The sequence below is a fragment of the Heterocephalus glaber genome, unplaced genomic scaffold, assembly GCF_053883595.1.
Source record: "Heterocephalus glaber isolate CG9 unplaced genomic scaffold, H.glaber_assembly_v1.0 deba00001610, whole genome shotgun sequence".
Classification (NCBI taxonomy): domain Eukaryota; kingdom Metazoa; phylum Chordata; class Mammalia; order Rodentia; family Bathyergidae; genus Heterocephalus; species Heterocephalus glaber.
In genome coordinates this window covers 7,765,515-7,793,337 of record NW_028258381.1, presented here as the reverse complement: position 1 = coordinate 7,793,337, position 27,823 = coordinate 7,765,515, and the positions used below count along the sequence as shown (strand labels likewise).

The 27,823-nt window shown below is 34.5% G+C and overlaps 1 protein-coding gene and 1 pseudogene across 1 annotated transcript in view; both read left to right on the top strand.

The window, feature by feature from the left end:
* Positions 1 to 27,823, top strand: part of LOC110345400 (E3 ubiquitin-protein ligase HACE1-like) — a 109,373-nt gene that overhangs the window by 72,205 nt on the left and 9,345 nt on the right. Inside the window, 9 exon segments of the mRNA XM_087196026.1 lie at positions 8,099 to 8,433; positions 9,018 to 9,086; positions 9,314 to 9,402; positions 15,550 to 15,660; positions 15,756 to 15,853; positions 16,033 to 16,120; positions 20,983 to 21,089; positions 21,140 to 21,182; positions 21,704 to 21,900. Coding sequence (XP_087052152.1) covers positions 8,099 to 8,433; positions 9,018 to 9,086; positions 9,314 to 9,402; positions 15,550 to 15,660; positions 15,756 to 15,853; positions 16,033 to 16,120; positions 20,983 to 21,089; positions 21,140 to 21,182; positions 21,704 to 21,900 — 1,137 coding nt within the window.
* Positions 21,109 to 21,241, top strand: LOC147822592 (U2 spliceosomal RNA; annotated as a pseudogene).

The following is a 27,823-nucleotide window of genomic DNA, read 5'->3' as shown; positions in this document are numbered from 1 at the left end:
AAAGAGATGAATTTGACAAAGCATGCATTCATTAATCAAACCTCAGGAACAGGAGGTAAATTTGGTTTATATCTGTATCACTTTTTAAGTTAGATACACCTTTCTCCTTTCAACTGTCTAAACAACTGGTTAAATTGGTGAGCGTCTGTATTTTTCTTACACATAAAGTTTTTATTGTTAATATTTTAAGGGTAGAAATATTTAGGGTATAATTTTTTTGACCTGTGTTTTTAATATCATAGCCACCATTTTAAAATGTTTATTAGGGAAAGAAGATAGCTAGTTTTTATTAAGTTTTATTTGTGTGTGTGTGTTTAAGAAGTAAGATTACTTTCATTCACTAGAGTAACAGTTAATTCTTGGGATTGCTTCAAGGAAGAGTCATTTGTAGGGAACGGGGGAAGGGGACGTTACCAGAACCTCTGCAGTGAGTCCTGGTCTCCTGCGAGCCACGGCAGCACACGGCGAATTACAGGAAAGGTAGAAAAATGAGACTGAGAAGAAGCTGAGCTCTGGGTCTGATCAGTGCTGCTCAGGGCAACAAAGACAAAAGCCCCCGGTTTACTGCACCTTTTATTCAGTACATCGGGAGAAACAAAATGTAACAAATGACTTGCAGAGAGTTCAGTACATCCTGCGTAAATAAGATGTAACAATCCAAAAACAAGGAGGAACTGAGTAGATGTTTGTTCCTCCCAGGATGTTTTTAGCTCCCAGGATGTTTCTTGTCCAGGAGAATCCCAGCATCACCGGATCATTGAGGTCTCAGTTGTAACCGGAGGCCAAAATGCAATTATGTCTCGGAATTCCATAGCTGGGCTGTAGGCAGGAGAACTAGGCTAACCAAATGATTTTACCCTAAAATTATGTAGCGTTGCTCCCGACAGTCATTGAGATATTTTCTTAAAATATTTTGGATTGCTTCTGCTGCCTCTTTTATACAAGCTCAAATCGATGGAATCTTTGGAAGAATGAATGACTCCAAATAAAATCCAAAGCAGTGTTACTATCCATGTTATAGTATAATTTTATGAAGTAAACAAAATGAATATATGTAGTTGATATTAATGCTTTTTCATGGCATTATATTTGTTACAAATTCAGATTTTTATGAAATGCATAATTTAATAATTTTCATTTTTTAAAAAAACTTTTTATCCCTTTGGTGCTGAGGATCAAGCCTAGGGCTTTTCACGAGCTAAACAAGTACAGTACCCTGAGTTACATCCACAGCTCTTTTGTGTTAGTTTTTAAAGTTTATTTTGCTTAAGAAGTTTTTATGGTGTAAAATTTGCTTTGGGGTTTTCAAGAAAACCTATATTTCCTTAAACTTTTGAGTATAAATACAAGATTATCCATCCAAAAAGTAGTATAAATGTTTTCATATACTACTTCCTTAAAAACTAATTAGGATTGAGAGTTTTACTGTCTGTAAACTTTGAAGCTACATTAATAGTCTTTTTTAAGTGATTCTTTTCTTACAAATTGTTTGTTTGTTTGTTTGTTTATGGTGCTTGGAATCAAACCCAAGGCCTTGTTTATGATACCTGGAAAATTTTTGGCAAATACTTATGAATAAGTGGTTTGCAATCATTTTGACACTAACAATTTCTTTATTACTAAATACGGTATTCTTTTAGAGAGGTATGGAAAAGTGTTTATCCATCTGTTTGATTTTCTGTTTTTGAAAAATCAGAGTAGGAAAGAAAGCTTTTAGCTAAATGTAGGTTATGTATATTTATATTTCTTTGTTTTTTTCTCTTATTTCTTTTCTCATTGTGCCACCTTCTGGAAGAAGAAAATTATGCATCTTCTTTTGATTCAGACTGACTTTTCACACACCACTTCCTCCAGTACTAGTTGGGATTCGCAATTTACTGTCTTCGTAAAATTTCAATCTAAATTATCGATATACTCTTTGTCGGTGCTATTATGAGTTTTACTGCTTCATATCACGTGAAGTTGTTTTTAGTGTGTTCTGGCATTGCTCACTCTTGTTAGGACGAATCTACCCCTGATTTTACTTTTTACTCATCCTTTTTCCTCATCTGTAATGATAAATAGAAAATCAGATCAGGAATGGATATGATCGCTGTTATCCAGGTTGAGTATAGCTTATACTCAATATTGTCTTTTTTTGTTGTTGTTAAAATTTGAATCTTACACCTATTTGATAGTGATACGAGAAATGATGTCCAAATTAGCCCCTTAATGGGCATTTAATGCTTGATTTAAATGTTACTTTTCCACATAGTCAGTACAGACATAGCAGGGTAGAAAAGGATATTATTATATTTCTTTTTTAAAAAATAGAATCCAAAATATATGAAATTCTTTTCGGTTTCTTTTTGGTACTGAGAATCGATCTCGGGACCTTGCACTTACAAGGCAGGCGGCAGCACCACTGAGCTAAATCCCTGGCCTCCAGTTTCTTTTATCTGTGTCTACTTCATTTTTAAAGGTATTTTCAGCATCATTGACAAGTGCTCTTGCCATTGACTGCTTATTTTTTCTTGAATTATGAACTTCTTTTTGGTAAAACATTTGTATTCCAAAATGCAGCTAATTTTTAAAAACATTAACACATGTTAACTCCTAAGGAGTTTATTGGTCTGTTTGTATCCACTTTTATGAACTAAATGTCGAACAAAATGATCTGCCTTCTCACAAGGATAAAAGTAGAAACTGCATTCCCATCAATGCATATATGGTTTCCTGTTCATTTTGGGGGTGATTCAAGTTGTGAAAATCTTTACTGTTTGCTGAGTTGCTGAAGTGTTAGACTGGAAATATCATTTTAACTTTTACCACATTTTTTTCTAAGGTAGCAATTGATCCCTACTTTCCATTTTATTAATAGGCACTTTTAACATTTCACTTCACTGTTGGGATTAACTAATGGGTTTTTCATTAAAAATGAGTGGGTTTAAAGCTATGTCTTTTCAGTAGGTGAAGTTGTTTATATTATTTTCTGATTTTAGAAGTCCTTTAAGTTAATCATAACACAACCATTCTTTCAGTGTTAAGAGACTTTTAACTTTTAGGAACTTTGGAATATTTGAAGGTGAAACTTTTTATTGTCTCAGCAGAATGAGCATGGGGAGGACAATTTATGATGTGCTTTTATTTTGAGAAAAAAGTTTATGACTATTAATGATTTCATAGGATTGTAATTTGGACACCAAGGAAGATTGAGAAATTTAACTTGATGATCTTATCATTTGGATTTTGATATTTGATATTACCAAGTGGAGAAGAGTCAGGCTTAGAGAGTATTTCAATGTACTATATACAATATTAAAATTTAGTAATGCTTTCTTGTCAAATTGCACCTCACCTCAGCACACCTTGATACTTTAAAAAAGTTTTAAGTAACTTTGGGATTATATATTATAGCTTTGAAGTATAATTTAAAATGTTTATAAATCATGTATGATCATCATGTCATTGTTATGTTGTATAGAAATATGATTCTGTAGTCAAAATCACTGAATAATATGAAATGGAGTGATAGTTTTACAGTGCCGAGGAACTTTCTTCTATAGCAAGTTGGCTCATTTTTGAATAATAATTGATATGTACAGTGTTGAATGTCCTATTTTATTATTCATAAATCATCATAGATATGGTGAATGGTGAAAAGGAGCGGGGGGGGAAGAAGAGGCGAGGGAGAGGAAGAGAGAGAGATTGAGAGAGAAAGTAAATCCCATAAAGGTTTACTTTTTTCTCCATTTTCTTGTTTGTTTGTTTTTTGGTACCGGAGATCGAACTCGAGACCTTGCGCTTGCAAGGCAGGAGCTAGAACCACTGAGCTAAATCCCTGGCCCTGTAAGGTTTCTTTTTTGGGGGGTGGTACCAGGGCTCGAACTCAGGACCTTGAGCTTACAAGGCAGGTGCCCGCACCACTGAGCTAAATCCCCGCCCCCTCCATTTTCTTCTAATTCTTTGCTGTATTCTTATATAAAAAAACTACTTTTTAGTATTTTTGTCACTATTATTTTCACATAGTTCCATTTTTTCTTTGATATTATTTTTGGATTATTCAAAATTCACCTGTAATTTTTGCTCATTGTCGGTGTTTGAAAATAGGATTGTAACAGGTTTAGATTCAGTGCTCATCTGCATGATCAGCTATATCATGTCTTGACTTAGACTTCATTTCCATCTAATATGTTGATTATCTAGGTTTTATCACTTTTCATGTAGAGGCCAATCATTCCTTTTTTCCTTTGTTTCAAATAGTTTTACGTTACCACCTGTTCTTTCCATTTTGGAAGTTTATTTTCTGATGTAAAGCTAAATAGTTTGCTTACATACAAAGTTCTTTCTTGTCTATGCCACACTTAATTTTTGCTTCTGAAGAGAAGCAATAGGCTCATATGTGGATTGTGATTAGAATTCTGAGACAATTTTAGTGACGGTATCATGTCAGAGTTCATGGCAGTCGGTAATTTTGCCTTTATTTAAGCAGTAGGGATGTTAGTATTCCAACTTTTTTTTTTTAATTCTTTTATTGGTACATTTTAGGTATATAATTTGTTTACATTTATAGTTGGGTGTTTGTACCTGTACATGATATATCTTGGTTCTTATTTTTTTCCCATTACCTGTGCACCCTTTACCCCCCCCATTTACATAGACATCATTTCCATTTTTTTTTTCTTTTCTCATAGTTTTTCCTTTCCCTCCTTTCCTTTCCCCTTCCCCTCCCTTCACCCCTTCGTCTTTGGACCTTTTTTCCTATTTCAGATTATCAGTTATTCATTTTAATCATTTTAACCCTTGTTTACCCTATCAGTTTCTCACACTAGGGAAACTATTTGGTATTTACACATGTGTGTGCTATTTGTTTCACTTAAGAGTATGGCCTCAATATGCATCCATTTAGCTATAAATGACTCTAGTTTTTCACTCTTTATGGCTCAGTAGTACTCCATTATATACAAAAACCACATCTTCTTTATCCAGTTTCCAGTTGATGGGCACTTGGGCTGTTTCCAAGCTTTAGCTATTACAAACTGCGCCACTATAAACATGGGTGCACATATATTGCTGTGGTATGATTCTTTTAATTCTTTTGGGAAGATACCCAGCAGGGGAATAGCTGGGTCAAATGGGACCTCTAGTCCTAGTTCTTTAAGGTATCTCCATACTGATTTCCACAGTGGTTGCACCATTCTGCACTCCCACCAGCAATGGAGGAGGGTTCCTTTCTCCCCTTGCTCCTGGGTAGGAAGAACCAGTATAGTGAAAATGGCCATACTTCCAAAACTACTATATAGATTCAATGCAATGCTGATTGAAATTCTAACAATATACTTCACAGAACTAGAGAAAACAATCCAAAAATTCATTTGAAACCATAAGAGACCTAGAATAGCTAAAGCAATTCTAAGCAACAGAGACATGGCTGGGGGTATCACAATCCCCCACATGAAACTGTACTACAAAGCTACTGTGATAAAATCAGCATGGTACTGGCAAAAGAACAGACCTGAGGATCAGTGGAATAGATTAGAAGATGCAGAAACAACTCCAGACATACTCAGCCACCTCATCTTTGACAAAGGAGCCAAGAACCCTCATTGGAGGAAAGAGAGCCTATTTAATAAATGATGTTGGAAAAACTGGATTTCAACCTGCCAGAGATTAAAACTAGACCCATACCTATCACCATGCACTAAACTAAGAACAAAGTGGATTAAAGATCTAAATATTAAGACAGAAACACTAAACTTGCTGGAAGATAAGTTAGAACTCTCAAAGACATTGGCATAGGAAAAGACTTCATGAACAAAACCTCAGCGGCACGGGAACTAGCAGAAAGAATCAGCAACTGGGATCTCATCTTATTAAAGAGCTTCTGCACCGCAAAAGAAACCACCAACAGAGCTAACAGACAACCTACAATATGGGAAAAAACAAAGGACTACTATCTAGAATATATAAAGAATTGAAAAAAATCAGACCCCCCAAATTCAAAGACCCAATTCAAAAGTGGGCATCTGAAATGAACAGACATTTCTCAGACAAAGAAGTAAAAGCAGCAAATAAACACATGAAAAAATGTTCAACATCACTGGTCATTCGAGTGATGCAGATGAAAACAACGCTGAGATTCCACATCACCTGAGAAAGAATGGCTGCTGTCAAGAAATCAACCAATAGCAAATGCTGGCGGGGGTGTGGGAAGAAAGTATTTCAACTTTTGTGCCTAACTATGGAAAAGCCCCCTTTGTAGATGAGAGGGGTGCTTGGTTTAGCCTTATGGAGGGAAAATTAGGCTAAAGCAAAAAAGGAAATACTGCTTGCTTGCCTACCTAATACATTGATTCAGTGAATGAACTAGACTTTGTTGGTCTGTATGTAGTAGTGGTGATTTAGTTTGTTTTATTTTCACTTTTTGAATAATAACTAGGGTTTTTTAATTATTTACCTATTGAATAAGTAAAATATTTTCAGAAAGATAATGTTACAGAAATCTGAAAACAAAACGGCTGAGGATGCATTGAAGGCTTTGTTAGGTAATAATTGGGAAGATTTTCCTGGTAGAATAGGTTATTTAAACATTTTCAAAGTTCTAAAAAATGGGTGTATGATCTCTTTCTATAGTAGTTCCTAAAAGTAAGATTATTTCTTGGGTTAAAATTCTTTAAGGGGCAGATCTTTCAGAAGCACATGGTCTAGTTTCTGTGATCATTTAAGATTCAAAAAGTAAGATCAATTTTCATATTCATTTGCAGAAAAACATCTCACATTCTTAATAGGAATACTGTATTTAAAATACTGTGTAAGACAGACTGTTTGACTGTTAACCCATATACCCTTTTAAGAACAGTTAATCTTTATTTGGGATAAAAAATATACCAGCAGATCTTTTAATAAAGTAGGTGGGCATTTATATTTTTGATTCTTTAAAAAACTACGTGTGTGTGTGTGTGTTGTGTTTGTGTGTGTTATTGGGGATCGAACCCAGGGCCTTTGCACTGAGTTACATCCTAGTCCTTTATTATTTTTTATTTTGTGACAGGGTCTCAGTAAGCTGTATCTTCAGGCTAGGCTTGAACTTGTGACTCTTCTGCTTTCGCCTCCCAGAGAGCAGGGATTATAAGCATGTCTCACCAAGTCCCACTACAAATTACTATAGATTAAGTTTATATTTTATCTTTGGTATTTCTTCCTGTTGTTGCATTTATGACGACATGATTTAAAAAATAAAATGTTACTTGCATTAACATTAACTAAATCACAGAAGAAAGTTCATTATTCTCAGTAGGAGTGTTTAAAATAGTCTAGGGGTAAGAAGCAACCCTCTCTCTGCCTTTTTTTAAACTGTTAATCTTTACTTGGAATTAAAAATTTGCTGGGGGCTGGGAGTGTGGTAGAGCATGTGCTTAGCATGTGTAAGAGACCCTGGGTTTGATCTCTACCACCAAAAACTTTGCTAGTCAGTATTTATTTAGGTTTGGTATTTATATTTTTTGTTTTAAATATTATTATTAACTTTGGATTATGGTGTGTGTATGTGTAAGCATATATTATGTGAGTATGAATATGGTACATTTTATAATTTTTCTCATGAATTATCAAAATTCTAGAAATACCCATAAAAAGGGAGCACTGTCAACTGTTTATTAGGTTATTTAAGAATTTTCATTTTTTTAGATTGAAAAGAGATATGTTTTATGTAGTTGAAAATTGTTTGCATAATAAAGTAAATGCTAGGGGATTAACATAATTGTGAGTTTTTAAAACTAAATATTTGAAAATTGAAATGAGATTGCTTATGAAATATTTGTTAGATTTACATTTTCCTTTTTATTCTAAAGAATACATAATTAAACATTCACCATATTTTTCTATCATACCTTGTGTGTACAGATTAAATGTTTGCTATAATGAAGAAATTTGCCATATATATGACATTTATCTATTTTTGCTACTTACCTTTAATCTTTACTGTCATTAACTTTGTAAAATAGAAGTATTTAGTATTTTTTCTTATATACTATTTTGCTATGTGGAGTAGATTTTTGTTTTTGTTTTTTTCGTCTTGTAGTTTAAGAGTGATTAAAAAGCATATTTCTTTTTCTCTCAGCCTCTGGAATTGCTTTGGCACTCATTAGATGAATGGCTAGTTTTAATAGCTACAGAATTGATGAAAAACAAGAAGGATTCAACAGATATCACTTCTCTTTTACTGAAACAAAAAGGCCAAGATCAAGGGGCTACTTCCATTCCACCATTTGAACCTCCAGGACCTGGGAGCTATGAACATCTATCGACTGGCACAGGAGAATCTAAACCAGATGCTCTTGCAGGGAAACAGGAAGCCAGTGCAGATTGTCAAGATGTTATTTCTATGACAGCCAACCAGCTAAGTGCTGTCATTCAAGCTTTTTACATGTGCTGCTCCTGTCAGATGCCTCCAGGGTAAGAAGGTTGTAGCTTTTTTTTTCTGATAGATGAAGAAAAACTATATTTTTGTAATTTCAGTAACAACAAATAATTATTTGTTGATTCTAGGTTCTATTCTGATCTTATTTAGGATACTCATTGTACAAATCTAGATCTGGTACAAAATATTTAAATTTTGAACAAGTGATAAGTTATTTCTGTGTAAATGGTGAATGCCACTTTTTATAGGATCTCGTACATGTGTATGTATTTTATATATATATATATATATATAAAATCATTTATTTATTTATTTTGGTACTGGGGATTGAACTCAGGACCTTGCACTTGCAAGGCAGGTGTGGTGCCACTGAACTAAATCCCTGGCCCTTATATCATTTATTAAGGAGAAGTTGGATATTTTATTTCACTTTAAAAATTGACTAGGTATGCCTCAGTTTTCTAAATTATAAAGAAGATCTAAACCCAAATTCTTTCAAAAGGTCTAGAAGGTAGTCCAGTTCTAGAAGCTAGTCCAGTTCAGTATATATTTATCACATTTGCTGTATCATATCACCAATTTGTACCTATGTATTCTTATAGTTTTTTACCTCCTACAGAATGACTTCACCTCGTTTCATTGAATTTGTCTGCAAACATGATGAAGTTTTAAAATGCTTTGTTAATAGGTAAGGCTTTTTGGGATTTAGAGACTGCCATGGCAGCCTTTTCTCCTTTACATATAATTTCATCTAAAAAGCTATTTCTGTTATAATTGAAAATTGCTTAGTAACAATTGAAAATGTAGGTGGGGATTAATATGTTTTTTGCCTTTACTTCCAGATCTCTGTATCTGAATTTACAATTATAGTACTCATCTTTCCTGTCCACTCATACAAATATATTTTTCTTTTAGAAACCCCAAAATTATATTTGACCACTTTCACTTTCTCCTTGAATGTCCTGAGTTGATGTCAAGATTCATGCATATCATAAAAGCACAGGTAGAAATTTTCTTCCTCTTGATTTTAATCTAATGAAATTAATTTTTTAAATTGGAATATTTAGTAATTATTAGACTTAAAACTTCTTGTAAGAGGGATGGAATTACATGTTACTTTAAGAAGTAAATTTTTTCTGCAAGAAATGTGTATTGAGTGCCTACTATGTGCAGAGGCCTGTGCAAAGACAAAAATACATTGCCCCATTTCCTGAAATGAGTTACATGGCATACCAGTCATAAGGTGGATGGTCATTGAGAAAAAGATTTTATTCCCAAATATATTTGGGAAATGTAACATATGTCCTTTGGAAATGTATAAAGCACAATATCAGTATAGAAAAGGGTCTGAGAAATCCTTTGGTGAAAATAGTTATTTAACATTGCTAATTTTCTGAACTTGCTTGACCTGACAGCCTTTCCTCTACCAGCTTGTACAGATTCATTCCGTATATCTCAGGTTCAGTGAAATAAGCTGGGGGAAAAGTTTGTTTTGCTTCTTAGTAGCCATGTGATTTGGGGCACATTTTTAGCATCCTTGAGCCTTGAGTTGTCCATGTATAAAATAGGGATAAATGGCACCGACTTCATAAAACTATTGTAAAAGTGAAGTATTTAAAGAGTAACTAGCATATGTGCTCAATAAATGGTAGTTGTTTGGAGATAGAAATAATTTTTTAGAAATCAGTAGTTATAATATTACTTGTTTCTTTAGGAATTTAAGGAATGAAGAGTTTAGGTAAAGGGAAGTTTCACAAGGGAGGTAGATTTCTAAGTGACTTTCAAAAGCTTGAAAAACATGGAATACTGTGAAAATAGTAAAGGGGAGTATGAACATTGTAGCAAAAGTATGAGCTGGCAGATGGAAAGGTGTCTAAAACTATAGTGATTGCAGCAGAAATTTTGTTTTAAGTGAGAAGTGAAATAGGTTGGAGTCATACTGTGTTGGTAGCTTAAATCTTTGTTTGCTAGGCTGTTAGGCAGTGTGTTATTTTGCTTCAGAAGAATTACATGATCCTGCCAAAGTTTTAGAAAATAATTTGTCTGATGTGTTAGGAGGCTGTGGTTTGGTTAAGTAGTCATAAAATTATAAATACCAAAGTAGTTTTTTAATGTCTTTAGGGACACTGTTTCAGAAGTTTAAAAAAAATTAAAAATTAACTTTCATAATATGCACATGTATATAGAGATCTTTTGCTATCCATTTAATAATGAAAGGTAAAAGAGAAGGCAGTAATAACATACATTGTTTGAATGCTAATTTTAGGCTCAGTACCATATATTTGCTTTAAATGAATAATTTTCTGAACAGTTAGCTTCTTTTATTGAAGCTAAAGGGGGTTAAGTAACTTGTTTAATTCATTTAGTTACCAAGCAGGAGAACCAGAACTTAAAATTCTATTTGGTTCATAAGTTCTTTCTTTTTTCCCCAGCTCTGGGAATAAAATCCAGAGTCTTGTATGTGGTAGGCAGGGGCTGTACCTCTGAGCTACACCACCAGGACTTACTTACTTTCTACTTTATTTATTTATTTATTTATTTATTTATTTATTTGCCAGTGATCAAATCTGTGGCCTTGCACATGCTAAGCCAATGCTCTAACTCTGAGCCACACTCCTAACCCTCTAAATTCATTTTTTTTTTTTTCCAGTGCTAGGGATCAAATTTAGGGCCTTGTACATAGTAGCCAAGCACTCTGCCACTGAACTACATTGTAGCTTCCTGAGTTCATTTTCTTAACCTACACTACAGTGTATGACTCTTCTCGAGGGCAAATGAAATAATAGGTGAAAACAGCTTTTAGTTTTTGAAAGAGAGGTACTTCACTCTTTTTCATAACCATCTCTACTTTTCACTTCCTTTTGATTTTTTTCTCCTGAACGATGCAGTCAGAAAATATCTGCATTATACATCTACCCTGTTGACCCAGAAAGGAGTTTTGTTGATGCACCAGGGTGAAGAGGATTTTGTTTGGACATGGTAGGGTGGTATCTGTGTAGAAGAGCGGCTCAGCATGGGATATATAAGTTGAAGGTGGCATAAGGAGGAAGCCCATGTGGAGGGTGGCAGCAGTGTTGGAGTTATTTGACAGAGCCTCAGTGGCATTCTGCAGCAAAGAGGTTTTGTCAGCAGTAGGAGATTGTTATATATGGGAGGTTGGGGGGGATCTTGAAGATTGGTGAGAAAAGTAACTCTAGTTTCTTATTTTTGGAGCAAGTAGTTATAAAAGGGCAGAACCCAGAACAGCCTCTGCACTGTTGAATTTGAATTAGAGATATCTGTGTGAACTTAGAGCTTTTATTCTTTATTGATAGATAAGCAAACCTGGCACCCAGCTCTTGGTGTTTATATACTGTTCTGGATGAACAAGGGCTCATTAGAGAAAAATAGCAGATTTCAGAGCTGGGTTATGAAAAGTACAATATGAACCTAGAACATTTTTTTGTCAAGGAAAGTGAAGCATTCAAAACATGGTGGAATTATTTGCCATCACTCAGAAGTTAGCTCAGATGACTTCCCATTGTCCAAATCCAGGAACAACATAACATCAAAATGACGACAGCAATGTATAAATAAAGAGAGCTGGGCGTGAGAGTGCACTCCTGTAATCCCAGCACCTAGCAGGCTGAGGCAGGAGGATCACTGTGAGTTGGAGTCCAGCCTGAACTATGTAGTGAGTTCAGAGCCGGCCTAAACTACATAGCAAGAGCCTGTCTCAAAAAACCAAACAAATAAATAACCAACTTATATATCTTTACTGAAAAATTAATGAATAAATATGGAAAGTTTTATGAGATGTGGCATATTTATAGTCTCAAAATAAGTCCTCAAAGAATACTTCCTAACTAAAAGAGAGGAGCTTCACTGGGGAGAAGCTTGGCAGTGACCAGAGTAGACATACTAGTGTGCCAGCTGGTAAGATGCACTGAGAAGAGTGTGGCCTTCTGTGGTCTCCAGCAATGATGCTCTGAGTCTAAGCACGAGGAAACATCAAACTAACTGCAGCTGACAGACATGCTACAAAATTAACTGGACTGCAGTCTTCAAAGTATTAAAGTTATGCAAATTAAGAAAAGAGTGAAGAAGTGTACTAGAGTACAGGAAATAGAGATGGGCAGTTAAATGTAGTTCATGAATCATTGTGCTACAAAGGATATTACTGTGAAATTATAAAAACTTGAAATTAGGTCTGAGCATTAGATGTAGTAATGCATCAGTGTCCCTAATAGTTGTTATCTCGTTATGTGAAATTATTTTGTAGAGAATATCTATCAAAGTGTTTATTTAGGTGACTGGGCAGAATATTGGCAACTTACTCTCACATCAAGGAAAATAAAGGTGCTTTTACTCTTTTGTACTTGGAATTTTTTTGTAACTTAGAGCCTGTTCCATCCAAAAAAGTTAAAGAGCAACTACCACTACTAAAGGATTGACTTCTTCTGTTGGTGGTTTTCAGGTGCCCAGTAGTTAAAGGGAGAGACATTTTGTATTGGTGTACAAATGCTATTAAGAGGAGCCACTGTAATCAGTCCTGTTTTGTGAATTATATATGGAAACTCAGGTACTCAGAAAGTTTATATACAAAAATGCGCCCTTTGGCTGTGTAGGTGTTTGTATGTATGCCTGTGTGTGTGTGTGTGCGCGTGCGTGCGTACACATGTATGTTTTCATCTTACAGATATCTTATTAGCTTTTGAAGGTAGCAGCTTGTACCTTTTAATGTTTCATATGAATTAGTTTAAAAATTGACATTTGTTTTCTCAGTTCACATTTTATAGATAAAGACAGTTTGAGATCTTATAATGGCAAGTAATTTTACTGTCATTTTAAATAGTTATTGACAATAATTTTTATATTGTTATGAATGGTAATAGACCAACACCCATTTATTGAGTGTTGTTGATGTTGAGTATTTCCACAAGTTACTTAACTCCTTGGTGCTACATTTTTCTCTTCTGTAAAATGGGGATAACAGTCCTATTTTATGCTAATGTTGTGAGAGTTGGATGTGGTAATTGCATGTAAAGTGCTTAAAAAGTACCTGGGTTATAGGTGCTTCCTAATTATTAGCTAATTTATGATTGTAGTTATGATTATTACGATCTACTTGCATTATTTCATTTCATTCTCACAATCCTTGAAATAGAGTTTTTCTCTGTTTTATAGGTGAAAAAACTATAAAGTTTTGAGAGGATAAGTAATTTGCCTAAGATCACAAAGTTAGTGATAAACCAGGATTTCATGCCATGTTTATCTTACATCAAAGCTCATACTTAAAGTACATTGCTTCAGTGCAATATTTTATTTATTCTGTTTTACCAAAATGTTAGAAATAATCAGCATTAAAATTTCAAATTCATTATATTCCAACCTGTTTACTAAAAATTAAACATATGCACACTAGTGCATATAATAACATACATGGGGCAGTGTTTTATTAAAATGTAGAAGGCTGTTGAACATAAAGACAAAATTACGCATTTAACTTTTAAAAAGGGACCATTAATTCCTTTTCTTACTGAAAAAGATATTTTAAAAAGTAGTTAATCTGTTGGCAGTTATCTAAATTAATATTTTTATAAGATTTAAAAAATAAGTCTTTTATTCTTTTTTTTTTTTTTTTTTTGGTACCGGGGATTGAACTCAGGACCTTGTGCTTGCTAGGCAGGTGGTGGAACCACTGAGCTAAATCCCCAGCCCAAAAATGACTTTCATTCTTTTTTTTTTGAAAAGTAAGTCTTTTAAAACAAAACTAATATTTAATTTAGGTAAAATGAAAGTTTCTGCTATTTTAAAAATTGCCTGAAAGGGGACTTCTTTGTGGTGTTGGATGGAATTGATGATATTCATCTCTTCAAACTATTGTGAAGAATGAAGTGTAGAGTCATATATACTCAATGAATGGTAGTTGTTTTGGAGATAGAAATCATTTCCTTTCTCTAAGCTAGAAATCATTAATTATAATGTGTTTCTTTAGGAGTTTAAGGGATGAAGAGCTTGTAGTAAAGAGAAATTCCAAAAAAGAGGTAGATTTTAAGTGACTTTCAAAAGCTTGAAAAACATGGAAGTTTGTGAGAGGAGTAAGGGGAGGATGAACATTCTAGCAAAGGTATGGGCTGGCAGATGGAAAAGTGTCTAAAACTATAATGATTGCTGCAGAAATTTCATTTAAGCATGAAGTAGGGTAGATTGGGGTCATTGTCATATTGTGTTGAGATTTGATTGCAAGTTTAAGTAATCTTCTTTGTTTGCTAGGCTGTTAACAGGCACTGATAACTGCTACATCTTCCAAGGAAGGCAGTTTCTCCTGTGCCTTTCTGTTTGTTTCCCTTAACTGGTCTGCCTTTTTTCTCTCTGCTTAGCAAGTCCTACAGAACTTTAAGTTTTAGTTCAAACCAAGACCTTGTGAAGCCTTTGTATTGCAATTATCTGCAGTTTCTAAATTCATGGTGTATTTGTAGTTCATACTTCACTGTTAAGAACTTGATTTAATATAAATTGAGAGTTCTACTGCTCTTATTATAGTATTGGCACATACTAGGTACTCAATTATACTTTCTGATTAATTATAATAATTGCAGATCACTTGCAGCTTGCTTTACCTAGCAGATAAAAAAAAGGTTTAAACTTTCTTTACTCTTCAAGAGATCTTATTCTTCAGATATTAAGGTAGAAGAATGGAAGACTGAAGGATAACAAATTTCTTTCTAGTTGCTGCCTTATATTCCAAAGGATAAAAATAAGTTTAAAGATAAGTGTAAAGGAGTACTTTCATGAAAAGTTAAATGGAACATGTACCATCATTTTTCTGGGTGTGAAAATTCATTCTTGTAAGCTTTTTTGGATTTAAAAGAAATAGTAAATATGTTCAGTTATGTAGATATTAAATTCTTAGATATGACATCAATTCTTGCTGTTATAAATGTAGGATTTAAAAAAATACCTTATTTAGGTAAAGCATTTCACCTATGATCTGAATAGTTTTTGTGAATAGTTGTTGAATTATTAGAACATTATTAACTACTTATTGTAAATTAAGGTCTAAGAATGATTATTTGTAGAAATTTACTAGTACTAAGCATGCTAATAAATCTGGTTATTAGGTGACTGAAATACTGCTAACATATTTTACTGTCATTTTTTGGGGTACCTGTTCAAAGATCGTTGCGAATGGTTCTATGAACATTTGCATTCAGGACAACCAGATTCAGACATGGTACACAGGCCAGTGAATGAAAATGATATTCTGCTGGTTCACAGAGGTATGTTTAGCAAAGAAACTGATATATGTGTGAGGTATGAAGTACTTGTTATTATAAAGTTTAATATGTAAAATTAACCAATACTACATATTTAGATTCTAGTTTTAGGAGTAGCTGTGAAGTTGTGTCAAAAGCAAATTGTGCAAAGCTAGAGCAAGGGATTGCTGTACGGTTCCATGGAGAAGAAGGCATGGTAAGTATAAAAATAAGTGATTTAGGAATCACTGTATATAAACAATGGAAACACATTTGATTAATATTTAATATTTAATTGATGAGAAGAAATTTAGTATGATTTTAATTTTGTTATTAGTTAGAAAAAATTCCTCAATGTATTTGTATTAATGATAAATTTTATTTTCTTGAATTCAGGGTCAAGGTGTTGTGCGTGAGTGGTTTGATATTCTGTCTAATGAGATAGTCAATCCTGATTATGCACTGTTTACCCAGTCAGCTGATGGTAAGTTGAGTGGTCTAGACTTTTTCTGTGACTTGTCATATTTTTCAAACTACTTCAATACATTTTATCTTTGACCCCACAATAGCACTGTGAGCCAGGTGAGGTATTCATATGTTATAGAAGAGAAAGCTGAAATTCAGAATTTTTGTCTATATTTACAGAGCTGATGAATGGTAGAATTATAAATGGAACTTAACTCAGTATAACAGTCCTGTAAACAAGTGGTTTTTAAATGCTTGTCTCAAGATCTAATGCTGGCCGTGAAGACATTCTCATCAGTCCTATTTTCTTTTATAAAATAGTGTTGCTAGTAAGTGGACTTAAAAAAATTTGGTAATCCCATTTGAGTTTCTAAGTCTTTAAATTACTAGTCATGAAAACCAACATCTAGAAATTGTGATATTAAATCTTAACTCATAATTTATTTATTCATACTAACTTTTACTTTTAGTCTTTTTAAGAAATCATGACCTGGCAACTAAAAAAGCTACAGTTAAACAGTTCTTTTTGTGGAAAAAGGTGCTTGTGACCTATAGAGCTGTAATTTGATATTGTAGGTGATATGCAAATAATTGCCACCTCATTTTTGTGAGGTATATTTGAGAGATTTCTGAATTAATACTTCTGTTTGAAGTGATGGTCAGATTTCAGTTTCAGATGTTTTGCACAGTTGCCTGATTTTCTTGAAAATATTTACTTTCCTTAGATATGTTTTCTTTCCCCAGTAGCTTTTTAAAAATGGTACTGGGGCTTGAACCCATGGCTCATGCTTGCCTAGCAGGCGCTCTACCACTGAGGTACATTCCTAGCCCCTTTTCCCCAGTGTTTACATTCTTTTATAAGAAGAGAATATCTCATCCTTTATTTTTCCTTGAATCTATTTCATTAGATTTATCAGTTATTCTTTCTTGTAGCCTCAGTATATAGCATAAGCTTGTTATATATTTGTAGAATAAATGAGTAAATTTATAATCCCAAGTTACTGGTCATCACAGAAAGAAATAGGAAGGAGAGTTGAATTTGAGATGTTAGCATTAAGTTTTTCTATTGTACTAGATTGTGGTAAAATATATGACATAAAATTGACATTTGTAACCATGTAAAAGTATAATTTGGTGGCATTAAGTACAGTACATACAATATACTAGGCAACCATCACCACTAATTTGAGAACTTTTTAATCAGCTCAAGAAGAAACTGTTAAGTAGTAACTCCTCATTCAACCTTCCTCTAATCTCAAATTACTAATCTACTTTGAGTGTATAAAAATATATTGCCTATTCTAGATACTTTGTAGAAGTAGAATCATTCTTCATGGCATTAGGTTTTAACAGTAATCATTAACTGTTAACCCTTGCCATTTTTACTTTTACCTCAGTAATAATTTTTACAGCTTAATTATTTGCCATATGGAAGAATTGATTTGTAGACTTAGGTGGTTTTTTTATCATTGTTAATAGGCATCAAGTTCAGTGATGAGGTCCATTACTTAACAGCAGTTGTACATTTGAAATTTTTAGTTCTCCTCAGAGTGTCCTATTCCTTAAGAACAAAATCTAAGGAATACCTACTGCTATGGGCATGTATAGATGAATAAGACAATATCTAATTTATAGCCTCGTAGTTACTTTACACACTTAGGAAAGAGTGTGTGTGTGTGTGTGTGTGTGTGTTTATCAATGATATTTACCATATTTTTCCAGGGTTCCTCAGACATTCTTCCAGCTATTTTTAGTCAAAAGTATTGTACAATTTTCTGTCTACACACTGACTTTGCTCTAATAAGTACGTGTGAATTACTGGTTGTCTTCTGTCTTTCCCAGTTCTACTGCCTGTTTGTGTATTCCACAAAGAATATTCCTGTATATTCAGACTCCCCAAATTCAAAGACCCAATTCAAAAATGGGCATCTGAAATGAACAGACATTTCTCAGACAAAGAAGTAAAAGCAGCAAATAAATATATGAAAAAATGTTCAACATCACTGGTTATTCGAGAGATGCAGATGAAAACAATACTGAGATTCCACCTCACCCCAGAAAGAATGGCTGCTATCAAGAAATCGTCCAATAACAAACGCTGGCTGGCAGGGGTGTGGGGAGAAAGGAACCCTTCTGCATTGTTGGTGGGAGTGCAGACTGGTGCAACCACTGTGGAAATCAGTGTGGAGATACCTCAAAGAACTAGGACTAGAGGTCCCATTCGACCCAGCTATCCCCCTGCTGGGTATCTTCCCCAAAGAATTAAAAGAATCATACATACCACAGCGATATATGTGCACCCATGTTTATAGTGGCGCAGTTCGTAATAGCTAAAGCTTGGAAGCAGCCCAAGTGCCCATCAACTGGAAACTGGATAAAAAAGATGTGGTTTTTTTATAAAATGGAATACTACTCAGCCATAAAGAATGAGAAACTAGAGACATTTATAGCTAAATGGATGCATATTGAGGCCATCCTCTTAAGTGAAATAAATAGGACACGTATGTGTAAATGCCGAATAGTTTCTCTAGTGTGAGAAACTAAAAGTGTAATTAAGGATACACATGGATGAAATGGCCTAATAACGTATTTCTCAGATTGTGTTTCCATCACATGTCATATGACTATTGAAATTTAAATTAGGGAGAAGTTTGGCTTATGTGGAGTCTGCTAACTAACTGGAGTTTTTTCCAGACCACTGTTTGTTCAGTGTTGGTTTTGGGGACCTTTCTTTTTTTTTTTTTTTTGGTCTGTGCACAAAAATGATACATTTATTGAAAGAGTTTTTTTTTAATACAAAAGAAAGCTCTGTACATAGGACTGTGACCATGTCCACCATTCCTGGGTCAGCATCCCAGGGAAAGTAGAAACCACTGACACACACACTCACATTCACACATACACACCCACTCAGGCACATGCACACATACCCCAGAGCCATCAAGGAAGGGAAACACCAAGGGTCGTTGCACATATAAATGCCACCTCATCCCTGACAGGCATGCCCTCCCAAGGCCCCGTTCACACAACACATTGTAAGCACTTTGCTTGATTCACTCACTGGGTCTGTCTGCTGCAGGAAGGAGGAGGAATTCATCAGCATCTCCTCCCCTGGGTGGGGGAGCAGGGTGTGAGTGGTGGTGGAGTGAAACAAGAGCAGAGTGAAGGGGCTGGGGAGTTACAGACCTGAGTCCCAAGCTGCCCCCTCTCTGGCCCTGATTTGCCATGCCCCAGGCTTAAAAGCCACCCCGAACCCCCAGCTATCTCCAAGAGAAAGCCCAGAGAGGTGACTTCCATCTTGGCACCCTAAACTGGGGCAAGACAACCACTGGGTAGATGTTAGGGGATTCGCAACGTGGGCAGTGCATCCCCTTGATATCTAGGCTGTGCGTAGAGTCTCCCCCACCCTTCCCCTGATCACAGAGGCAGGGTTGTTCTGACTGAAGGCAGTTGGGAGAGTTAAGAAAGGTCTGCTCCAGCTGTTGCCTGGGTTTTGAAAAAGCCCCTTTCTGGACACCGCTGGTGAAGGTGGGCTGTGACATAGGGTAAAAGACCCTCTCCCATGCCGACCCACCCTCAAGATCTACCCCAGGAGGGCAGGGGTTTGGGGCATGGCCCCTGTACAAATTACATAAATACTGAGGTTACATTTAGAAAAATAAAATTTTCTTCAAGGCTTTTTGTCTTAATTTTAAAAAGTTACAGTAGCTGCTCACTCCCTGGGAGAGCTGCCCATTTCTGGCTCCCTATTTTGCTGCACTCAGCCCAATAGCGGCTCCCACTTGTGACCCCCACATCTGCCTCTGGCCCCCTCCCAGACCCCACCCTGCTCACTGCAACTTGGGCCCCAGGCAGCTGTGGGCCTAGGGGAGGGAGCACAAGGTTGCAATGCCCATGCATGTGGCACAAATGAAGTCAGTTGCTTCTACCTGACACCCTCTCATGCCCACCCCCATGTTTGGTCACCCTCTTCCCTCTCTCTAGTGACAGCCCTAAAGGGCAAAAAGAGGCCCAGAGCTGTGGGTGGCCTTCCCCACCCCACGTTGGGGCATGGCCTGAGGGCCCCTTTCCTCTCTCCTGGCAGCAATCCAGGATGGGGCCATCCCAGAATCCCCCCCCCACTGGAGGACCCCAAGCTCATGGGGTGGCTCTGTCCCCAGGGGCCCTGCCAGTTCTGGGGACCCTAAGGGCTCCCCAGGGAGAGGGAGTATGGGCAGAGAGGGGGACGAGAAAAACACCATAAAAAAAGTTAAATACTTTAAAAAATATATTTATAGATTTGTTTTCACTTCGTCTCCTCAAAAAGTTAAAAATCAACTTTAAAGCAGCTGGGAGGAGAAGGGAGAAGACAAGGGGAAGAAGGAAACACTGGTGGTTCCCTCCAACCCAAGTGCTTGGGGACCTTTCTGAAACAAATCACATCCTCTGGTGTCTTGTTGGTGCTTGAGATGCTTTTTTAAGTTATATGGAAAAATGTTTAAGTGCTTTCCGGTTTTGTTTTGGTTGAGTTCTACTGTATTTGAATATTACTGTAGTTTTTTCCCCCTTACATTGTTCTTCTTTGAATGGTTTTAATTTTTTGTATGTATGTGTGTGGTGGGGTTTTTTTGTTGTTTTTTTTGGTACTGGGGATCAAACTTGGGACCTTGAGCTTGCAAGGCAGGCGCTGAAACCACTGAGCTAAATCCCCAGCCCTTGTATGTGTGTGTGTTTGGTAATAAAGTTATTTTAAAAATGTAAAAAAAAAGAATATTCCTGTGGAAGCTTGTATAATGAACCTTAGCTTTGCTAAAATTGCATGTGAATTAATTTATGTACACTGAAATTATTCATCTTCATGTGGATTTTTAAGAATAAATTATTCTGTACTTATTTTAATAGGAACAACTTTCCAGCCCAATAGCAACTCCTATGTAAATCCTGATCACTTGAACTATTTCAGATTTGCTGGACAAATCTTGGGATTAGCTTTGAACCATAGGCAGCTGGTCAATATTTATTTCACACATCGCTTCTCAGCCTTTTGGCTAAGATCAAGTGTAATATTTATTTCACACGATCATTCTACAAGCACATTCTTGGTATGGTTCTATTATTATTTCCATAGATACCTATTTGCATTGCCTTTGTTAGAGCTTTTAAGGGAAAACTATGTAGATAAGCAGTAGCATTTTGGACGAAATAATTTTTGATTGGAGACCATCTATGTTTGTAAGATATTTGGGGACTAGAGGGAGAAAAAATGACCTACTTAAAAAAAACTTCTGTCTGAAAGTTCTATTTTCCATTTTAGTGTGTATGTTTAGGCAAATAATACATTTTAGTATGAGTATACTTAAGGTAATTAGCACTTCTGAAGTTTATAGTAGCTTCCTTAATAGCTGTTTCAAAGAAAGATTACATTGTGAAGATGTGGAAGAAACATAGGCATAATTTAACACACTTCCAAATTTAGGAATTAATGTCCATTTAAGACATGCTGTGAACTGGATTATATTTTGCAGTTTTCCAGAACTTCTGTAGAGGGCAGTCTTTTAACCATTAAACAGATACAGAAAGGCAGCAGCATTTAGTGTAACTGCTATATTTTTGCATTTTTTAGGTATTCCTGTAAATTATCAAGATGTGACATCAATTGATCCAGAATATGCCAAAAATTTGCAATGGATTTTAGATAATGATATTAGTGATCTGGGTCTAGAACTAACTTTTTCTGTTGAGACTGATGTGTTTGGAGCAATGGAAGAGGTTCCTTTGAAACCTGGAGGTAGAAGTATTCTTGTGACATAAAATAACAAAGTGAGTACTTGAATTTTTACCTTAGTCATTGTTTTTAATTTGGCCTCCCTGATAGTAGGCCAGTTAAATTATTTTATCACTTGCTAGAAAAACTTTTACTATTGTAGTTTCATAACATTAAAATATTTAATTAGCAAAACTGCCAAATGTCAAATTTTGATTTAGAAAAGATCATTTCAATATTGTACTGATTGTGCTGAGATAGTTTCTAAAGCAGTCTTGATATTCAGTTGATTATATAAATTGGGCATGTGCATTTTGAAAAATTTGATCAGAAATATAAACAATCCAGATAATATTTGTGACAATCACTATTTCATGTTTAAGGTTAATAGTAAAGTGTTCTAATAGAGAAAAGAAATCTCAGTGTTTAAGCTTTGTGTACATGCTTTTGGGTTCCAGTATATCAGTCAGATCTCTTGATTTCTTTATCTCCTCTATGCATATTATTATAGTCTTGGTAACCGTATTTATTTTAAATTTTCCTGTTGAAAATCATAATGTGTCTTTATGATACAGTTTTATTTTGGTATATTTTGAAGGATCTCTGGATTCAGAAAATCTGGCTTGGAATTCCATTTCTATTACTTACCGTTTTTCCTTTCTTTAGTTATATTGTGATTTCAAGATAGCTTCAGAATCAACTAACTATGAAAGTCTGTTAAAACATTTTATAGACTATGGATTTAGTAAAACAGGGATTATTTTTAAAAAGACCAAAAGACTTGGTCACATTTGTGTGTGTTTATGTATGTGTGTGCTGGGGATCAAACTAGGGCCTTATGCCTGGTGAGCAAGTACTCTACCACTGAGCTACAACACCATCCCAAGACTTGGTCACCTTTGAACAGATCATTGAGGATCAATTTTCTATTCTGTAAAATTGGGATAAAAATACCTCCCATATAAAAGTTTATTAACATTTTATAAAATGAAAAACTGTGAAAGTTATTTTTAGATAGTATTCTGTAAAAATAGGTTTGTATGTAGGTTTCACATATATAATGGGAATTGGAAGCCTATTAAAATATATAATTTTACCTTTTGAAACGTATGTACTACATATGTACAAAAAGTGAAGTTGTTATTGGAAATAAGAGCTGAGCATTTACTCCTCTATACCTAGAAATGTTTTAGCCTGCTCTTTGATTTTGTGCATAAGGATACTGAAACCAAAAGTGTTAATGGCAAAAAAAAAAAAAAAAAAAATGGTGCCAAAGCTCAGGTGTTCTGATTTTAAGTTGCATGTTCTTCATACTGAAGGCAAAATTAATCACATTGGGGAAGAACTTAACTTGATTTTTAATATAATGAACTATGTTAAGTTGTAGAAGATGAAAATAGTAAAATGCTTAAATTAACTTTTAAATCTTTTTTGAGTGTGATGGTAAAATATTTTTAAAAATCTTCGTTAAACTGTTCATCTTGCAATACACATTTATTATTTTATTTTGCAAGGGAACTTACCCTCAGTTAAGAGTAATGAAGTCATAGAATCTTTGTTAAACAAGCAGTTGCTTTTCAAGAAAACCATAAACGTGATCCTTATGTGTGAATACTGTATATTATAAGTAGATTTGTCACTCCTTTTAGGTATATTTAATATGACAAAGCAGAATGATTCTCTAACAAGTTTGTTATATATAGCTATATTTATATTTGTGTATCCTAGCAATCCCCTCCCACTATGACATTATTTTTGTTTAGAGTTTTAAAAACACTTACTTTATTAGTTCTTTTGCATTTGTGATTTCTATTGAAATCTGGAAAGAATGAAGTAATAAATAGTTATAAGTAAGTTATGCTCACATTGAAGTTGTACCCTTCATTGCAAGTCTTGTCTTAGGCTAGAATGTTATGGTAATATTTAAAAGTTTGAAATGTTTTTCAAAGTGGAATATATTTTTGTACAACTAATTGGTTGATTGCAGGCAAATTTTAATGATTAGGATTGATTGTAGCAGGTGTCAATCATTAATATGTAAATTCTTCTCAACTTTTATTTTTCTGTTAAAAACATTTCTCACAATTAGTTGAGCCTTTTCAATTCTAGCATTACCGGTCAGAGCCAAGTATAATTATGCTATCACATTGTTTTTTAAATGTTTAATGATCATTTAATGAGCAACCTGATTCATTTAAAACTTTAGAAATATATCACATTTTTGCAGGTCTCTTGCCTTAAAATTGTATTCAGTTTATAAAATGTTAATTTTTAAATTTAAAACTTTTTCTTAGAAATATCATTATTGTATTTTTTTCTCCTCATACATTCTGCCATGAATTTTTCTGTCACTTTAGGACTAGCCAATTACTTATTTTAAGTACAGAGTTGAAGTTGTTAGGTCTAGAGTTCAACTCTAGGGGTAAGCTATTGTTCTGAGGTTACAAGAAGACACAGAGATAGCACAGGACATGACATGTTTAGGGAACCACAAATAGATTAGATGGGAGTTGTGGAGCATGGGATAGATTGCAAAGTGAGTGAGTGAGAAAAGATGAGGCAAAAGAACATACACAGGGGCCAGATTCTTAGACTTTACATCCACAATAAGGAATTTGAAAATTATTTTGATGGCTCTAGAGATAATTGCATATGTTAAAGAGGGGAGTGACATGTTCAAGTTTATTTTCTTTCTTTTCCTTTGTAAAAAACTGCTTGAGACATGCCAAGTAGGTTGAAATAGGGCAGTATTTCTGAGTCAGGGTAACTGATAGGAGGCTGTGGCAGTGGTGCAGGAGAATGTATATGATGAGTTTTGGGTGGCAGTGAAGCTAGAGAACATGGGATTGCTTTTGAGCTTTTGAGGATGTAGAATTTAGAGAACTTGGTAATTGTTTGGGAATATGATAAAGAGGAGGGATTAAAAGGTCACTGGTACTTTTATGGATATGGCCCTCAAATGACTGGTAGTGTTGCCATCTTCTTCTCCATTTATCTCGTTAGTTATCAGTTCTATTTTCTAGTGATAATAACAGATACTACCTATTGAGTAGCTTTTGTATGTTTTATGTATTTGATCTGTTCTTTGTGATTTTCCTGATTTACAGCTTTTTGGTATGGTTATTTCTCTTTATTCAGTATGGAAATAGTTTTAATATTAATGTCTGTCACTTATGTATGAACATACTCTTTCATATAATTTAGTCTATAATATCTTATATGTTAAGCCTCAAAATATTGTCAGCAAAACTCAAGCAGAAACAGCTATGACATGTCTAGGATATGTCATCTGCAGGGGATAAAAGATCCCTTGCCCCCCACTTTATCAGCTTTTTGTTTTTAGATTTTAATATTTTGATTTTAAATGGTGGCAAATTATATTTTTCATATACTGTATTTTACAAAGTAATACTGTCACTTATGATTACATTGCAGATTAACTGAAACTAATTCTATAGCCATTATTTAAAGCTAATTCTATATCCGTTATTTTTTGTAGTCAGAATATATCAGTTCTTTAATACTTTAGAGCAAAGTGAGATTTTAGATTTGATTTATATTTAATGTTTAATTGTTCAACTCTTTCATGCTAGTGTTTTGTGGACTGGTTAACATCTGTATATCTGCATTGTTTTCTTAAAGCATATGTGATAACTTTGATATAATTGTGCAAGGCTCTAAAGTCACTTGGGTGCCTTCATCAGTAATAGAAATGTGGCCACTGTATTTTTCTACAGGAGTACTTAGTGTGTAGTAGTAGTAGAGGGTCATAGTAATAATTGTATTGTCAAGATAATGTTAATTTGTGTTATTTTATTTTAAGGTGTACTTTTGAAGAGATGGGAAAATTTAATAAGCAGTTTTAAATTTTTTAAAATTAAACACAGTTATCTTAAACTATCTGGAAAATTCCTATTTTACTGAACAGCTCAGAAGAGTTTGTGATGGCTCTCATATTATTGTTTTACTGAAAATTCTTTAGACCAAAATTCACCAACACTTAAATAACTTAGAATGAAGATTGATTGTGAATGAGTTAATTTTCACAAATTGATATCCAAGAACTACAGTATGTCTGGGTTACTTAAATTTAAATATGTAAAGCAATTAATATCATAAGATATCAACAAAAAAGTGTGAGAAAGATTAGTATATTTGTTATTTCAAAAAATAAAATATATGATAAAAATGTGTACTATTTTGATATAGAATGCAGTTAAAATAGGTGAAGTTGAACAACTAACAAATCTTACTTTTTACTCATAATTTTTAATGTCTCAATGATTATTGAATAGCAGTTTAGGATTATAAAACCAAAACCTCTTAGGAAAAAGTCCTTCTTGTTCAGGGAAATGGGGCCTTATATAGTACTTATATAGTACATGTGTCACTAATGAGTGAATGGGACAGAAAAATTTTAATGTGTCCAGTGTGGTTTTAGTTAGAATGGACATAAACTAAAATATAATCCTGTTCTAGTGCTGAAATCACTGGTGTCATCCCAAGTGTGTTACAGTTTGGGGGTTGGACTCTGGAAACTTAGCCAGATGTTCCTGTTTGATTGTTGGGTGCACATTTCTGTCTGTTCTGAATATGAATGTCACTGGTAATAACTGATTAATTCCTGCATAATGGAGAAAAACTTTTGGGTGGTGGGATGTGGAATTTTGGATTTGGGGATAGACTGAAAAGCAACGATGGCAGTTTTTCTTCTGCCAGATTATATAAGTTTTGGGAAATCTGCCGTGAGGAATCTATTCTGGCACTTCTGTAGGTGTAAGAGGTATGGAGAATTCATAGCTAGCAGTCATGTATAACTTCCTGGCTCTGTGCCTTTAAAATTTTTTTTCTTTGAACAAAGCATTAGATTAGTACCAAAACATAACAGGATAAAGTCTGAAAGAGGCTTTCTCCTCTCTGTGAGTATTCATTCCTGGTTGGTGAAAACTATATACAGTACATATACAGTACAGCATATTGCTTTTAACTCACAAAGTTTCACTTAGAGGTAATTTTAAAAAATATAAATTATGATATCTGATAGACTTTATACACATATATATGATAATCTGTTCCAAAATACATTTTTTATTGCCAGCTAAATTTTAAATAAAATTATTCTTTATGACAATAATGTATTTTAAAATAAAATGTTTGAAAGTAGCTCCTTAACTCAGAATTGAATTAGCTGTGCTACAGTGAGCCATTTTATCAAATTCAAAGCATATTAAGTGATTTTGATGAATGTATATGTTCATTTTATCCTGTATTTGCAACACTTACAAGAGTAGCACTACTTTTAGGAGCTGAAGTTATATACTACTGGTAAGTAAAACAAATCTGCTGCTCGCAGAGAGGTTATATTCTGAGGTATTTCGGTCATGCAGGCTTGGAAGTATAAAGACACTGAATAAAGCTATGGAATACTCAGAAGGCCAAGAAAAGCAGAATTGTGTTGCCAGCTAGGGAAAGAGTAGGTGGCAAATATAATTAGCAAGTGAGGCGGGGCTAGCTTACTGAGGACTTTAAAGACTAGAAAAGGAGTTTGGATTTTATTTTCAGTGTCAGGGGAAGTGATTGTAGGGTTCTGAGCAGATGCGTTATGTATTCTGAATTATATATTTGTAATTTTAAAATCCACTCTGAGGTGTGAAGAAGCAGCAGTATAGGGGAAAATGGGAATGGACATTAGATGTTACAGTAATGCACCTGAGAGATGATGATGGCTTAAACAGAGTGCTAGAAGTGGAGGTAATAAGACAGTATCTGTGATAAGGCAGTATAGGAGTATTTTTTAAATAGCAAATGTGATAGTAACCACTGATACAGCACATGAGAGAAGTTATGGGTGATTGATTGCTAGGATTTTGGCTTGAATGGCTTAGAATCCCCATTTACTGGTTTGCAGAGATATATGACTGTTGGTGCCAAAATAACTCTAAGCCTTTACCTTTTAAATGAGAAATGATTGTTATTAGC